At 35.4% G+C, this 17,251-nt stretch overlaps 1 protein-coding gene across 5 annotated transcripts in view; it reads left to right on the forward strand.

Annotated features, from left to right (window-relative positions):
* Positions 1–16,292, forward strand: part of MIB1 (MIB E3 ubiquitin protein ligase 1) — an 80,656-nt gene extending 64,364 nt beyond the window's left edge. For 2 of the 5 annotated variants that reach the window (XM_069779141.1, XM_069779139.1), the window contains exons 17-21: positions 1,251–1,443; positions 3,556–3,634; positions 5,204–5,317; positions 6,506–6,606; positions 11,682–16,292. In XM_069779141.1, coding sequence (XP_069635242.1) covers positions 1,251–1,443; positions 3,556–3,634; positions 5,204–5,317; positions 6,506–6,606; positions 11,682–11,822 — 628 coding nt within the window. In that variant the 3' untranslated portion in view covers positions 11,823–16,292. Of the gene's footprint in view, positions 1–1,250; positions 1,444–3,555; positions 3,635–5,203; positions 5,318–6,505; positions 6,607–8,819; positions 9,073–11,681 lie in introns of those variants that run through there. The other 3 variants (XM_069779140.1, XM_069779142.1, XM_069779143.1) reach the window with 3 other exon arrangements.
* The last annotated feature ends 959 nt before the right edge of the window (positions 16,293–17,251 follow it).

Here is a 17,251-nt window from a genome sequence, read left to right on the forward strand (position 1 = left end):
ATTTAAAACATTGTACCTTTATTAGCAATAGTGTTAAAACATACAAGCTTTTTCTTGACTTTCAATTAATTCTTTATTTTCTATGGTACATTGAATGCTATTTACAAATACATTAGTTGAAACTTACACAAGTCTTGCAGGACTTTCGTATCTGTTAATATGGGAGGGAGGAGAATGGGAAGGTGACAATGTGCAGGTGGAGGTTGGTAGAACATCAAACCATCCCAGAAAGGGGAGTGGGGTGGAAATCACTGAAGGAATAACTAAGCATTGCAACAGATTGCTCAGGGAGGTTGTGAAATCTCTGTCTGTGCAAGTTTTGAAGACTGGAATGGGCAAAGCCCAATATAACCTGGTGTGAATTCGGTGTTGATGCTGCTTTAAGCAGGTGACCTCCTGAGTGCCTGTCAACCTGAATGATTATATGATTCTGTAAAAAGAGGATGACAGGTTGGTCTGATGTTTCAGAAGCACTTCTCTAGGAATTGTGATTTCAGTGAAATGTCATGTTATCAAGTGCATGGAGTATGAGAAGTTTCAGCTTGCTACTTGTCCTAGTTGTGTTCCCACTGCTGGCTTACATGATTCTCATCCTTAATACCTGTATGGAAATCAAAAATGTACTTTCAAACTGTCACGAAGAGAGACTGTTTTCGTTGATTCTGCCCTGGTGTGTAAGATGCTTATTCAGAGTCTTTCTGTCTGCGTCTGTCCATCCGTCTCGGCCTCATCCCTGTGGCTGCTGCTCTTTCTCACCACCTTTTATGGGCTGGTGAGGGCCGTAGGGACGAGCTGCTTAGGTTCAACGCGTGCTCCCTCCGCTGGTGGAGCAGCGGCATAGGACAAAGATCCGAGGGGACCTAGCTGCCGGGAGCCTAGGGCTGCTTTTACAAACCTGTCACTTGCTAAGTATTGACAGTATCTTCAAGATTAAGGTTTTGGGCTGTGCTGTTCTGAATCTACAGGGTATGTCTCTATTAATAAATTAAACTCTTAGGGCGGGAGGGAAGGGGTTTTTTTTATGTTCACGAGATACTATTCTAACTTGTGTGGCCTGTTTCTGTGCAGTGTCTTACCTGAGCATGTGACCTTGTACTCTGGTGTCAACTGTACATTTGGGAAAATGCAGTTTGGATTGCGTTATGATGCCTAAAGGCATAGGAATATATAAACAGCCAATTGATGTGCATTTTACATTAAGTATTTAAAAAATTCTTAAAAGTAAGTTTGACTGCAAGGTTTCTTCGTAGTGGTCAGGTTGGTTCCCGAAGTCCATCTATGATCAACAATGATTCTGAAACCTTAGAAGAATGTATGGTGTGTTCAGACATGAAGAGGGATACTCTGTTTGGCCCCTGTGGACACATTGCCACATGTTCTCTGTGCTCACCACGGGTGAAAAAATGCCTCATCTGTAAAGAACAAGTTCAGTCTAGGACAAAGGTAAAAACTTCCAAAGTTTATTGGTTCTCTTTCTGTTTTTAATGGAAAAGTAAAAAAAAGAAGTCAAGGAAAAGTGTGGTGTATTTTAAGTGGTATTTTGCCTTACAGGTGTCTCACTGGATGGAATTAATTTTGCATCATAATGATATCTTGTTCCAATGTTGTATGTTACTGTTTTCTGCTTGCCTGTGCTCATGTCCTACTTGCCCCTCATTCTTTCCCCACCTTGCAATGTCTTTATTGTTCAGGTCCTCAGAGTTCCTAGTACAGTCACCTGAGGATGCTTTATTTAAATAGATTTTTTTTTTTCTTCCCCCTGCATGGTATTTATTTTTTTCCACATTAAGATAAATTGCTGCTTTTCCTGAAGTATAATTTCCTTCAGTAATATTCAGTTCTTCCAAGTTCCTTTATTCCTTAGGGCTGCTTGGAAAGATAATTTGCCTGTAAACTGAGTTAGTTAATATGAGCTTGTTTTTGAAGTTTATAATTACTTTCAGCTTTCATGTTTTCTTTCTTTGGAATCATGAATTTAATCTCCTTTAGAGTATCAACCAGTTGTGCCCTATTTTGAGGACCTAATCCCAGTAAGGTCCTCAGGTTTCTTAAATGGTTGCTCCCAAGTATTTGTGACTATATGGGTACATCCCCATTGCTTTTCTGTTTGAGTATTCTTTTATTCCCCATAATCACCAAGTCTTGTCCTTCTGTTGATTTTTTGGCTGTTCAAAAAAAAAAAAAACCCACAAAAAAAACCCCCAACCCCCCCCCCGCCCCAAACCCCTCATGTTCCATACACAGATTTTCTGATCTGTAGAAAACACACTCTATTCCTTTTATCTTTTTCCAAACACACTTGACCAGTCTGCTTCTGTGGTATGTTTTGTTGTTTTTACTATTCACTCTCTTATTCTTTCTTCTTATACGATTCACTATTCTGCAATGCATATTTTCAAAGGCCAAACGTTAACATAGTGTGAGCTCCTTTTCTGTAGACTTTCTTCATAGTCAGTGAAAAGGTTCTGCCACTGGGTGATTCAGAGCAGCAAAGTAAGGCTTCTACTTCCACTCGTCCATCTTAAGAAGCTAATCTATGGTAATCAGCTTTCCCAGGTGAAAGCTAACCTTTGTGGATAACCTTCCTTTGATTTCTTTTGCTAAATTAGATTGAGAGAGGGGAATACCTGTTCAATACTTCTCTTACACTTTTCTGTATAAAAACTTATGGTAATATCTACAAAGCTAAGAAATGAGCGAACCTGGACAACAGTTCTGTGAACTGGAAGAGATGGTCCAGACCAGTATGAATGGAGTGATATGTGGTGTCTGTGGTCACACACTATATACAGTTCATCATATTAAAGGGCCTGAGAAACCCTAACCCAGAATATTAAAACAGATTACTATAAAAGTCTCTTAAGTGAATTTTGTAGAATCGTAGAATAGTTTGGGTTGGAAGGGACCTTTAAAGGTCACCTAGTCTCACCCACCCTGCAATGAGCAGGGACATCTTCAACTAGATCAGGTTGCTCAGAGCCCTGTCCAACCTGACCTTGAATGTTCCCAGGAATGGGGCATCTACCACCTCTCTGGGCAACCTGTTCCAGTGTTTCACCACCCTTATCATAGAAAATTTCTTCCTTATATCTAGTCTGAATCTACGCTCTTTTAGCTTAAAACTATTACCCCTTGTCCTATTGCAACGGTCCCTAATAAAAAGTCTGTCACCATCTTTCTTATAGGCCCCCTTTAAGTACTGGAAGGCTGCAGTAAGGTCTCCCAGGAGCCTTCTCTTCTCCAGGCTGAGCAACCCCAATTTAAGTATATATGGTGGAACAAAGAAGGAGAAAAGAATAAAGAAAAAGAAACATACACTGCCTTAGCTGCTTCTCTGTGCCTGTCAGTCTACTGAACACATAAATACTGCCAGCAAATATCTATTCTTAGAAATCAGTGTGATAACTCATTTAAGTTGCATTTTGAGATGCTGAATTAGTTAAAATAACAGTGGATGGAGCTTCCACATGCCTTGCCAAAGATAGTGTAGAAGCAAATTAATGTAGAGAGCAGGAGATAAACTTTTCTCATATGTGTGTTTATTGTTCTTTACAGATTGAAGAATGTGTAGTATGTTCAGACAAAAAGGCAGCAGTGCTTTTCCAGCCTTGTGGTCATATGTGTGCCTGTGAGAGTAAGTAAACTTAATGGAAGTTCTTTTTGAAGTAATCTTGAAACAGAACATTTTTAATCAGATTGCTAAAAGCTCATTAGTAATCTGACTTCAGGTCCAGTTTACACAGTAGTCTGGTGTGATAGTCAGAATTTTGGCATTATTAGGTGTGCTGGTAATGAAATAATTGGAGGACAAAGTAGAGATTTTAAAAAAATTCAGAAAGCAAGTGCTCTTCCATCTGAATTGTTTAATTCAGTGTAGGCTTGCTCAGATTATAGAAGCCTGCTGTATATCATTAAAACTTCTGAAGTAATTAGAATTAATTTTATTGCTTTGTGGCAGCTTTTTGGGGGGCATTCAGATGTGCAGATGCTGTTTTAAAAGAATATTGTAAATAAATATTTAATATGCTTCATTACTAATGTACAGATTTGCACAAGGGCTATATTTTTCCCTTAAAGACACATCATATATCTTTGCAAAGAGCACCAGTTATGATTCACTCTGATTTATCTTGTGTAGAAAAAACAGACAAGAGATCTCCAGAATTTTTTTGGTTTTGAGAGTATGTAGATGAGAATGCAGCCATCACCAGACATTTCAGGGCATTGTTGAAGGGTCATTTGCCTAGAGAAGAGCAGTCCTTGTTGGTGAGGATCTACATAAGAGGGAAGGTAGTCATTCCCATAAGTAACTGCTTGCTTTGTCTCGCTAAAGAAGTCTGGTTTCTTCCTCTGTTCTGGCTGAGACACCTGACATTGAATCACTACTGACTTTATAGTTATCCTGATCTGGCCTCTTTCACTGTCTGCAGTTGAAAGATGATGAGAGAAGGGTTTTTTTATTAGTTTCCCAGGAAGAGGATAGCAAAAAGATTGATTGCTCTGGTGAAGGATTTCAGCAGTGCAATACATGTCACCAAGTCTAAGCTGGAACAAGGACAGCAAAAGTTTTAACAGATGTAGATGATTCTTTCCAGATTATCTTCTGGACATCTTGTTCAAGCAGGATGAGAGAGTCTTCAAATTTGTGTAGTTTATAGGACCCACTCTATTGATTCACAGTAACTTTCAGCATTTATGGGACATAATCTTTTGCCTTTTGTAGAAGAATTACAGCCTCCTTTCTAGGATTATATTAAAAGATATAGGTTTAGTCTTTTAAGGGTAAGGAGCCACACCTGTTTGCACCTGGAGCATTAGGACAGTAAGTGAGATCCTTTGTTCTAAAGGAAGAAACACGTAGTCAAGATGTTCTTGGAAATTCTGTTCTCAAATGTATGTGATTTTACTTTTTTGACTTCTGTAATTCCTGTGGAATAGACATGCATTTGGAGAAAGAGGAACCTGTTTGCTTGAAATATGTTAAAAGAAGATAAACAGAATAGGTTGACTTTGAATCCCAAACAAGACATTTTTTGTAGGTGTTATTTGCAGAAAATGATGTGAAGATGAACACAAGTAGTTATTTGTGTTATAAGCATTTATTATGGCATTGCTATATAATTATTGTGAATAAACAAACTCATGGATAGCAAAGAAGAAAAATGAAATGGCAGGATTCAGAGTTGATTTATTTCTCTGTCAGATTGTGCAAGCTTGATGAAGAAATGTGTACAGTGTCGGGCAGTGGTTGAGCGAAGAGTGCCTTTCATAATGTGCTGCGGAGGGAAAGGTACAGAAGATACCACTGATGATATTTGTGAGTGACTCCAAAACCCATACTCTTTCACATTCCATCACCAACTTCTTATTCTCATTCTTTTAAATGACGTAAATCTTTCCTCTTTTTTTAAAGAAAAGTTTAATAAAAACAGTGCTAAGTCATGTATCCATTTGCTGTTTGCACTACTTTCTACATTGGTAGCGGCAGATGTGATGGTAATGCCTGTCACTACACTAAAGGATTGCTTCCAGTATCCAGAGTAGAAGCTGAAACATATATGACTTCTTGGTAACTTATTAATGTCCTATGAAGCAAAAGGTGATGATTGTCTGTAATTGTGCAAATGAGCAAATAAATGTGTTGGGTTTTGTGGTGTTTTTGTTTTTGTTGGTTTTTTTACTTATGGAACTCTCTGGCTGATAAAGGAATGGTAAATATTTTGCTCCTAAGTACAAGCAACTTTCATGACAGATTGTTCAGTTTTACATCTCCTGCTTTGACTAGTTTTTAAATTTCTTGTGACTTCTCTGAAAAATTTCTATGAATTATTTGTATTTACTCTGTGTATGTATGTGTGGTATGCAGTGTTTGAATTGAGTTTATGTGAATTGGAATATTAGGTCAGTCTTGTCATACTGTTCCTAAATAGATAAATATAAGAGTAATCCTTAAATTGCCAGCATGAATATTAAAAACCTGATTTTAAAATTTGTCATTTGAAATACTTATCAATTCTTCTGTTTCTTATAGTAACATTGCTTCCCAGATATGAGTCAAATACAGGAATATTAATCTGAGTTTTTTCAAATTTTGAACAAACTATTTCCAAGATGCTTGTGCAGTTTTGAATACCAAATAGAATCGGCTGTGTAGATAAAAAGTCTTTTCAGTGTGAAAGGATTTGGCTTTATTTTTCACATGTGCAAAAAAATTTACTGCAGGAACTTCACTGGCAAATAAGAACTCTGAGAATATTAAGGGGCTACAGGCATTTTGAGCATCATTATTGAGGAAATATTGTCAAAGAAGCACTGCCACTAACCTCAGAGAAGTTCTTTGTGAATTGAGCTGCAGTGATGTAGTGAATTTAATTAGATTATCAAATGTGTTTCACTAATGTTATTTCAGATAATTGAAAAAATGCAGTTAGTACACTGGAAATAATTATACCTATTTCATTAGGTTGATGCATAATCACATATCTTTATTTTCTCTAAATTACAGCAAGTGGAAACATTCCAGTTTTGCAGAAAGACAAAGATAATACCAACGTCAATGCAGATGTACAGAAGCTGCAGCAACAGTTACAAGACATCAAGGAACAGGTAAAAGTGCTGGATAGAAATTTTATAGACCACTAAAATAATTGAAAAAGCCAATGCATCTTCTGCTACTTAAAACCAAATGACATGTGGAAGTGCTTCAGTTCTTAAGTTTTAGTTAAATAACTGATATTTTTTGTGTGGTGTGGCTTTGTATGTCTTCTATGTACAGGTTTAAAAAAAAAAAATATCAAATGGCCATGTTTGCTAATCAATCTATTATAGCGTCTGTGTTAGTGTGACTGAAAAAGGATGCTCTGCCCAGTCAGTATGTTCTCTGCCTGTTTAGCTGACCTGAGTATATAGGTACAGCAGAAGCTGTTTTCACGGAACAGTAATAAAAGTAGATATTCTTCACTATTCTGTATCTGCCTGGATCTTTACTTGTCTGTTCATGAACTGCCTTTGAACAGTGGCTGGCAGTTACCTGTCAAATGAAGGCTGTAGTTTATGTACACTTAAAATTGTGTGGTTGCAAAATTAAAACCTTTGAAAGTACTCTACATGTAATTTGAATCAGAATGTAAATGTTAAGGTTTGTCTTTTGTAATTATGCAGAGTGTTTGCGGGAGGAAATTCATACGAATTGACTATAGATTGTATTGATTATTCAGTGGTTAAGTTACATGCAATTTAGAAACCCAATGAAAACCAAAAATTAATGTTTCTGATAACTGACACTTACCTATTTGTTACATCTGTAAGTCTAGTTCCATTAGAAGCGCTTAAGTAGTTGTCTACATGCAGAACTTCACTGTGTTAAATTACTAAATTATTTCCTTGCTTTTCCATCTGACCAAAGAAAAAACTTGATTTTGAGATTTTGTTTTTTTCAGCAGTAAAGGACCTGGGGTATCTGACTATTGTATGAACTTACTCTCTTAGAACCCCAATAATGTGATTTTTGGCTTCCCTATGTATAAAGCATTTGGAAGAAACTTTTCATGATACAGGAAACAGAGAAGCGTTCTTACTGTATTACTTGCTTTTTCCTCTTGTAGACTTAGAGCAGTTAGTAATACTTCAGTGATGGCAGCACCACATATAGTCCTGGTAGTTGTTGCTCTCAGCTGTTCATGTGCATGAGAGCTAAGACTAAAGTGTTTTAGATTGCTAGTTTTAGGGCCCATATCTCTAAATGCCTTGAATTTGGGAGCTGATATGCTGTCAAATTTTAACCGCAGTGGCATGTCTGTGAAGAGCTATTCCTGTCACATGGAGGCTTGGCCAACACCCCAGTAACAGAAATTCAAATATCCAATTCAAAACAGATTCCTTTGTAGTTTCTGTCTGTAAAAGAACATGCAAATTAAAAATTGTCATTTGAAAAATGCATGTCTGTCTTGACAATAACATCTGGAGTTTCTAGATATCTCTGATGTCTTGTACTGTTAAGCTTCTGTTTTACTTTTTAACATTGGATGGAAAGAATAAGGTTACTGCTTTGGCATTTAAAATGATATATGCAAAACATGCAGATAAATGCTTAAATGCAAGTAATCTATTTTCTTCAGATTTTTTTTTTCTTTTCTGGTTATTTTAGAGTTTATAAAAGATTTGAGTTCTGTTTGGGTATGCTAATACTCTTTTTGTATAGGGATGTGAAAGGAAAACTATGTTACAGTTTTTCTTCTTGATTAGGTGTGATCTCAGTTTTTTCGGTTGTCCTTAGGTGCTCTTTTATTCTTAACAGTTTTGTCTTACCTTTGGGATTTGGTAGCCAGAAACTTTCTGGTATCAGAAAGTTATGCTGTATTAGGGAGAAGAGAATAATTACTTTATATGTGTCATTTTCTACTTGTGTTTTCTGGTTTTCATATTTGCAGTAGTAACAAAGATTTAATACTGGAATGCTTTGAGAATTTAAGTGCTCTCTTTTGCTTTGAAATGCCCTTTTGTCCAAAAATTTAGTTTAAAATCAATATAAAACTGAAGATTATTCAGTGCCTCTGACCAGAAAGAGGTGGTTCTGGTTGTTCTTGTTTGCATCTTGGCTTGAGGCTCTTTCATGTTTTCCTTAGTGTCTTTTCTGCTTAGTCTTGTGATAGAGCAAGTTGAATTTGATTAAAATTAGTCATCTCATCTTTTAAATTTGTTCTTGAAATGATGCACAGGATTCCACTATAATCATGTATTCTTTTGATTTGTGCTTTGACAGTTGAGTCTTCACGTTACCTTGATATTTTCGTACCTAAAATTAATTTGTTCTCTTTCAGCAGGTATAATCCTATGTTTCAGCTCATACCTTCAATGATAATCTAATACGTTAGTGCAGCAAGCTTTTAAAACCATTTCTGGTGCCAAGCAGAAGTGATGCTGATGTCAACAGAATCTCCCACATCTGATGACCACACCATTCTTCAGGGATTCCCTGAATGTGAACCCTTTTGACTGTAATTGCAATACCTTCACTCCATTTCATACATAATCACCATCATCTGTCTAATATCTTATGTATGTTCCTTCACCATACTTACATCACTTTCTCCTTAAAAATAAATTTATTTTGTCACCGTGCACCTGTATATTGTTGGAAAAACTGTTTTTAGCAATAAGAATTGTTATTTCAAGCAGTTTAAAACACCTTGTTAGTGGTAAAAGTTGATTTGAATTGTACATCCAGTTATACTTAAAGGTACAATAAGTACTTTTTCAGACTACTTTTACTTACCCAAAGAATTAATTCCCACATAGAACAGGTATAGTGCCTTTTTTTACCATTTGTTTTACTTTGAAAGATGGGAGTCAAATGTTTCATGCAGATAAAGTAGAGTGTAGTTTCATGCAGAGAATATTCTAACAAACTAGTAATACAATAGAAACAGATACTGCTTATTTTCTGCTGCTGTGGCACAAATTGGGTATAAGGCATGCAGTGAGCTTTCTTCCACTGTAAAAGTATATATAAGCTGGTGGTTAAGTAACGAATGCTCCTTGAAAGTTGGATGAAGCTCACTTATTTGGGCTTGTATCCCACTGGGAAACTGCTGAACTAATCAAGAAAATCCTTGTCAGAATAGAATTGCATAACAAACAGGAAGTTTGCTTGTTCCTGCTAGCTGAATTCTCCTACTGTATGAAGTAACTTAAATGTTAAAATAGTATCATATTAATAAATTAAATAGCTAATATATTTTATATACTCTGCATTTGTACTAAGCAGGATAAATGGGGTGATATGCTAATACTGCATGCAATATCAGAAAAGATCTATAAAATTAAAATGTTAGGATTTTTGTGCTTCACTGAATGAAATAATCAAAAGTAATTGCATTTGAAGAGATTTTTTTATTATTATTTCTGAGTCCCCTGATGGATGTTTTTATTTTCAAATGATGGTGTGGCATTTGGAGAGAAACAGACCCTTGTAACTCCAGTAATTCTGACATTATATTTAGGCACAAAAGCAAATAATTAAGCTAAAAACTTAGAACAAAGTCTGCAAGTGTTTTCTCCAAAGATAAGATTCAGGTTTGCTTTGTCAGTCCTTTGTCAAAGGACATCATGTCAGTACTATCAGGTTATAGACACTTGTCCCACTACAGCTATATATTAGTTGGAAATAGCTGTTTCATTGCTATGTGAAGGCTGTTGTTACTGGAAGAAGAATGGTCTAATTGTCCCATTGGGATGTGAAGGTGATGATGTGGTGTGGATGGAAAAATGAGCAGGACTGAATGACAGACAGTTGGTCTTTTGCAAATTTTTAGTTTGAGAGTGTTTTGTTGCAGCACTGTGGAAATTCTGAGAAAGCTGGAGCACAGCATTTTTGGGAAGAGTGAAGGGGTTTTTTTTTTTAAACAAAGTGACATAAGCTTTTATCTGGAAGTTTTACATTCCTGATGGGCCATTATACTGGTATCCTGAAGATTAAAATAGGCATTTTGCCAGATTCCATGCCAATTTAAACTCTATATAAGCAAACTGATGGTGAATTTTTTTTTGGGTGGTCAGCTAAGCTATCTGCCCTAAGAAGTAATGCGTATTGATTCCATAGAAAGTATGCTTTAAAGGGTTCCTGCTATGGGTTCTCTCTCATGAGATAAATAAACTAAAGTAAACCCCCAATGATGAGTATGGAAACAAGTCACAGGTGCAAGGTGGTGATAAAATGAATTTGCATTTGAAATATGAGCCCTGTCAGTATTTCATATTATATATGAGATGAACATTTGTAAGTGTTTAGATAGGAGTAGTGTGTCTCAGATCTGAGGACATCTTAGATCTGATTTGTTGGACTATAGAACGGTCTTAACAATTACCATCTGTTATAATATCTATTCATTTACTAACCTTTGACAAACTGTTATAAATTAAATCCTAATATGGCTGCAGTATGTTTATGGTGAAGGAACATGCCTTACCAAAACTTCAGTTTCTGCATGTGACAAAAGGTGAAGGATATTCCTTAGTGTCTTGGTACAAAATGAACTTTGCTGTTGAAGAACTTCAGAAGATCTTTTTTAGGCATTGGCTGTCACTTCAATGTTCAGCAATTAAAACTGATTTTAAAAGTTTGCTGTGCTAGTGTTATGACTGAAGGTCACAGATTTATTAAATTGTTCTTAATTTGAAACTTGAGGTGTTCTTTTGGTTGAAAATCTAGATAACTTCCATGAACAAAGGCTGGAATTGCCAGTATTGAATCTTTACGTATAATATTGATTATGCAGCATTTTTATTACTTCTGCACGTGTTGAGTACTTGGTGTTTAAAGGTAAGTATGTGAATGGCTAGATAGCCTGAGAAGAAATTGGTAAATCATTACCCAAGCATGGCACACATAAAAGCTGTTTGTGTTGTTTGTTCCCTGGAAGATTACGTGACATAAAGGGGAATGTTGCTGAAGAATGTCTTAATGTTGCAAACTTGGGTAATGATATTGAAAATGTGATGTCAACCTACTACTGGATTGTCTTACTTAAAGGGACCATATTTGGAAAAAAGCTACATAGTTTTTGTGTCATGATGGGGTAGGAAAAGCCCAAATATTTTAAGGCAATGTGAAGTAAAAAAGTGGTATTCAGTATTGTATCACTACCACCATTGACTATGTAACTTGTCAAAATCTTTTACAGACTATGTGCCCTGTCTGTTTGGACCGTCTGAAGAATATGATCTTTCTCTGTGGCCATGGAACATGTCAACTTTGCGGAGACCGAATGAGTGAATGCCCTATATGCCGCAAAGCAATTGAACGAAGGATCCTTTTGTATTAAGTAGTGGAACCAATGTCTTCTATTAGCTTATGAAATAATAAGAACATCTTGATGATTTAAATCTCCATAAGTTTGAAAGGCAGTAAAGGGTTCTAATGAAAACATTTCTAATACTGTAGCACAGGTTCATTATATGGTAATTGTTTAAAGACTGTGAACACAACAAATAAGAGAACAGTATTTGAACAGTCAGCTTTTAGCTTTATTCTTGGAAAACATCTAAGCCTGAAGCTAATTTAAAGCAGTCTTTTTTTCATTTTCTTTCTGACTCTTTCTTCCCTTAAAGTTTAAAGGGACAATCTTATTTTGGTTTCATTCATGTTTTTTAATGTATGTATCAGGTGTCAAGTGTTGTAAGGGGGTTTTTTATATTGCCAGTTAATATCAGATATAAATATTTAGGATTTTTTCATTTTATGCTTCTCTGGAGAATGTTGATATTTCCTGTGACAGTTATGATTCACAATAATTTTTGTCTTGAAATATACAATAATGCAAAAACAATACAAAGTGTATACACGGTAGTAATAAATACACAGTTCCCATAAGTTCAGGCCTCAAAATCTAATGTTAAGGTAATTCTGTTTTCCTAATTCTTTTTCACTAGAACAAGCCAGAATTACTTGAAATTATTCCAACTTAGCATCAATTGAATAATTCACCTGAGTAAGAACTGATCTAAAGCATCCTGGGTGGGAAACAGGAGTTGAATGTTAAATACTCCTTGTCTGCAGGAGGCATATATTGTAGCATAGGGCAGGTAAGTGCTCCGTTAGGCTTGTACTTTCCAACAGAGAAGCTATATGAAGTGTTGCTTTATAACACTCAATACTTGGATGCCATCACAGTCCTATGGAAATAGAGACAATGACTGAAGGTATCGCTATAGGAGCAGCTGTAGTCTTCTATACTGTAGTCACACCAGATGTATGTGACTGCATGCAAGTTTGTGATTGGACTCATTTGGCAATGTTGTGTGCCAGTTGAAATTAAAGTGTCAGCCTGATGCTATTGTGGTGCCAAAAGAAACCGCTGAAGTAGAAAAACTAGGTAAGCTAACCAACATGCTTGAATTATTAATATAGGTGTCTATTAAAAGGTAAAAGAGCTCTATCTTGTACTGGGAAGGCTACACGGTGCTTGCCTTTCCAAAAACTTAATGAGGAAGAATGTTTGCAAATCCAGAATCATTTTCACACACTGTCTTTGGATTCTGATGTTGAAGGTCAGCTAGTGTTGTTGAGGAAGCTAGTAAGTTCATTCACTCTAATTAGTCTAATATCATCTGTGCAATGTGCACAGAGTGCAAATGTTTAATTGGATAACACTTAAATAATCGAAGGATGAAAAACAGAAGCTCAGCTGGAAGCCAGAGGGGATCATAACAAGTAGAAGAGTTGAGTATATGTCATTGTGCCTCTGTCTTCAGCAAAAGATGAAAGTGTAAATCTCATTATTATCATCATCACTATTATTAGGGAGCAAAGTGAAAATAAGAGAAAAATCAGTAAGGCATTGATCTCTAATATACTGTAAAATCATAAAATGTAAGAGTTGCAAGCTTTGTTTATTATGATTATCCCCCAGTATTTAATAGCAGTTTTGAAATTGAATGAAATATCTCAGTTTGTTTCTTGAAACAATCAAGAAGGCATCTAATAATATATATTGTTCAGGTGTGAGGTATGCTCAGATGTTTAAGTAAAATACTTTTCATTTTTTTCCATTTAGTAAAATACATAAATGGTCACATCAGTACACAGTGATTTAAAGTATAAAGACAACCTGAGAGGCTAACAGAATATGCTAAATAGCTGTAGCTTGCTAACTTCAGTGTAACTATGTTTGACTTTTTTTCCCCAAACCTACTGTCTATCACTTACTATATCCCAAGCTCATATGGCACTTCTCAAAATTTGGGCTATTATTACCTATTTTCTATTTGTCAAAATACTCTGTACTTTTATTTTGGAGTTTGGAGGAATCCCTTTTTGCTGAAGTGGATACTGAAGATTACATTGGCAAGAGAATAAACAAGTTACTTTGTAAATGTGAAAGTTTGATTATGAGGTGGTGTTCTTAACTTGGACTGGGTGAGGATATAGCAGATTTGCACAAGTACTTGTGCCTTGTTAGCATAGTCTTAAAATCGGTATTTTAGCTTCTTTTAAAGACGTGAAATGGTCTTTTAAAAATAATCTGATTTAGGTACTTACTGTGTAGATATTTTCTAGAGATGAAGTTTTATGTATGCCTAATTATTTTTAGCAGTATTAATTGCAGTTTGTGTAAACACCAACTTGTTTGAAGAAGCTGCTTTGAGCTAGTGATTTAAGCTTCCTCTACAAAATTAAACGTCAGAAACTTAATTTTACTCTTCCAGTAGCAGCTGGTGAACCGAAGAGCCTATCCTGTTCTTTGTGCTGCATGGGTCAAGTTTTCACTTAAAAAAAAACCCCAACAACACTACAGACTAACTTTTAGCAGTGCTACCTCCTTTCTGTCAAAGTACTGAATTCTTCTCTAGTTGTTCTTTGTCTTTGGGAAGGGATGGGGAACACATCAGTTTTGTTTTGCTTTGTCAGTTTTGATGTCTGAATACATTGTGAAGGTTTTTTTACTGACTATAAATTACGTACAATATGTGTGATTTACCACAATGTACATTGTATATCATTCTTGCATAAGTTGCTGGAATTCATACTATTGTCTTTTTATGCATTTCATAACTTGTTTGTGTTGACAAAGCAAAACTTATCTGCAGAAGTTTTAGTGTGTGCCATTTTTATAGCTAAGCCTGTGGTAAATACAAAAGTTCTGGCTCAGGGCTTTTTAACAACTTAAACACATTCACAATATTCTTCAGCACATCTTGGAGAATATTAGAGATTTAATGACTATATAGTGCCTTGATAGAACTATTGAATGGGCAGCAGCTGTAGAGTCCTTACAGAATGCAAGTATCTTTTGAATCCAGTTAATGAGTTGTTGTTAATATAATTGTAATACCCCTGCCATGGGTTTAGAAAATTGTATATACTTTCTGTACAGGAAAATCGGCAAATTTAGGTATTGTTAAGCTTTCTGAAAGTTGTTTGATTGTTGCACCAATCATGAGGGTCTGCAGGGCATAGTATTCAAATTTGCAGAAGGAGCATTTGTGGCAAAGACAGCTGATAAAAGTGTTCTGTATGTGACAGTTTTAGTGTGAGGGGAGAGGTCATTGTATAAACAAACATGTAAAAATACCTGCTTTACTCTGGCCCAGTAAGTCTTTTATAAGAGAGAGAGAAATAATCAGCAACAAATCTGTATGTCTGCATGCCATTTTATAGTTAGAAAAATTTAAGTCTCATTTTGCGCTTCTAGGAAATACTTTCTTTGTCCCAAGCTTAGTGTCTTTATGAATGCAAACTATTCATGTTAGAAAACTGGTTTTACTGAACCACAGGAACATTTTTGCTTTTATTAAAACCAACTTCGTATTTTCAGTAAATTGTAGATTTTTACATGACTGTTTATTGGAGAAATTTAAGGTTGTCTGTGTGAATGTAGTGGATTTCTGTATGCAGATAGCATTATATAATTGCTTTCATTAAAACTGCTTAGCACGATCTAAGCTTTTCAAAGGAAATGCTAACATACTGTATGGTGAATAAAACTTATATAAGATGTATACTGACTTTTTCAAAAGGTTTGATTTAAAAGTGTAGTTGGACTGAATTAATACTGGTTTTTGAGTGTACATCATTGGGAAGGGAGTAGTGGCTTATATGACTTCCTTCTTCTTGGTTCTAATGATGTTAGATGTCACCACGGAATTAGAAAATTGTATACCTGAACAAATGTTTGGTAACTCTGTTAGTTGTTGACATACAATGTTTAAAAGCACAGGGGACTTTATTTATTGAGAAAGTTTGCAATCCAAACTTCAAAAATTCTGGTTCTTTATAATGTAACCCTGAAGAGTAAGTTTGTAGCAACATCAGAAATGCTATGTGCCTTTGAATCTCCCAGATACTCAAATATTGTTTAAGCAGCACAGTAGAACTATGAAGGGTGGATTATGTTGTAACAACTAAAAGGTTGATTTAAAATATTTATCTATGGCATATGTGCAAATTTTTCTGTGTAATATGCAGTTCATAATGCTTATTAGAGCTGCTGTTAAGTTTATGTTAGACTCTGGGTTTACTTATAATTGAATGGCCACTACAGATCTGGCTATGTGAATGTGATCATTTAAAAATCTCCTGCCAGATATGGTAACTCTCATATTCTGAGACAACAGTTGCTGCATCATAGTTTATACTTTCAGGATTCAATTTAATGGATGCATTAAAAATATATATAAATACATATTTAATGAAGGGCAACAAAACCAACAGACTTCAGTGGCTTAGTGTTTTAATTTGTCATAGTGTACAGGTGAAAAATGAATTGACAGAATAAAAAGTTTGTTGCTCTCTTTCTTAGTTTCTTTTCATTTTTCAAGATTTCTTCAACTTTGGTTTGTATGAAAACACAATATTTTCAGATATATTTTTTAAGAACTTTTTATTTTAAAACAATTGATGCAAATTGTCAAAATACATTTTAAATAGCCAGTTGTTCGTTGTTTTGGGACTTACAAGCCATTCACGTACTTCTCCATACCTGTTCATTGAAAGCAATTGGAGCAGTGCTGGCATAGGTTTAAGACTTGGTCTCTGCAGTCTCTAGGGTTTCAGCCCCTAATATTGGTCACAGTGGAAGCAGCTGGTTTTGCTGGTGTTTGATATTGATGGTTTTTAGATTTTGAGATGGCTGCTTCATAGTGTACAATATAATTAATGCAAGATTTTATAATATAAATACTGTATATTATAATTAATCTCTGTATAATTTACTTTGCTGTTGTAACCAATTCTAGCCGTGTCCAGTATGCAGCTGTCTGTGACAGGAATGATGAAACTCCATGGAGATTTCCTTTGGATTTGACATTTAATTAAATGCAGAGGGTGGTTCTTCATGGGTGTAGTACTCTGTTTTATTTAGGGAAGAAAAATTAGCAGCAGTATTTGAATAAAAAGTGATAACTTTCCTTTGCAGACTTGGTTTTCCACAATATGGAAAGGTAATTTCAGAAACAACATTGTTGAAGATCTTGTTGTGCTTTGTGCAGCCCTCTTCAAGTCAACAAAGTAGCATGCATTGGAAAGCTTTTCCTTTAAAGACTGAAACCTATCAACTGTTCTTGATACTTATGAAAAGGTTTTGGCTGAAAAATACTTTAGGGATTTAAATACTTTGTTCCTTTTGCAGTAACCAGTGTAGTATGTCCAGGCGCTCCAGGAGATAGTAAGTTGTTTGTTGGGGGGGTGTTTTGTTTTGTTTGTTTGTTTTATTAAAAAGCAGTCATTAGAGAGTGATGCTATGATGGATTGAAA

The sequence above is a fragment of the Haliaeetus albicilla genome, chromosome 3 (genome assembly GCF_947461875.1).
Source record: "Haliaeetus albicilla chromosome 3, bHalAlb1.1, whole genome shotgun sequence".
In the NCBI taxonomy this organism is placed as follows: Eukaryota; Metazoa; Chordata; class Aves; order Accipitriformes; family Accipitridae; genus Haliaeetus; species Haliaeetus albicilla.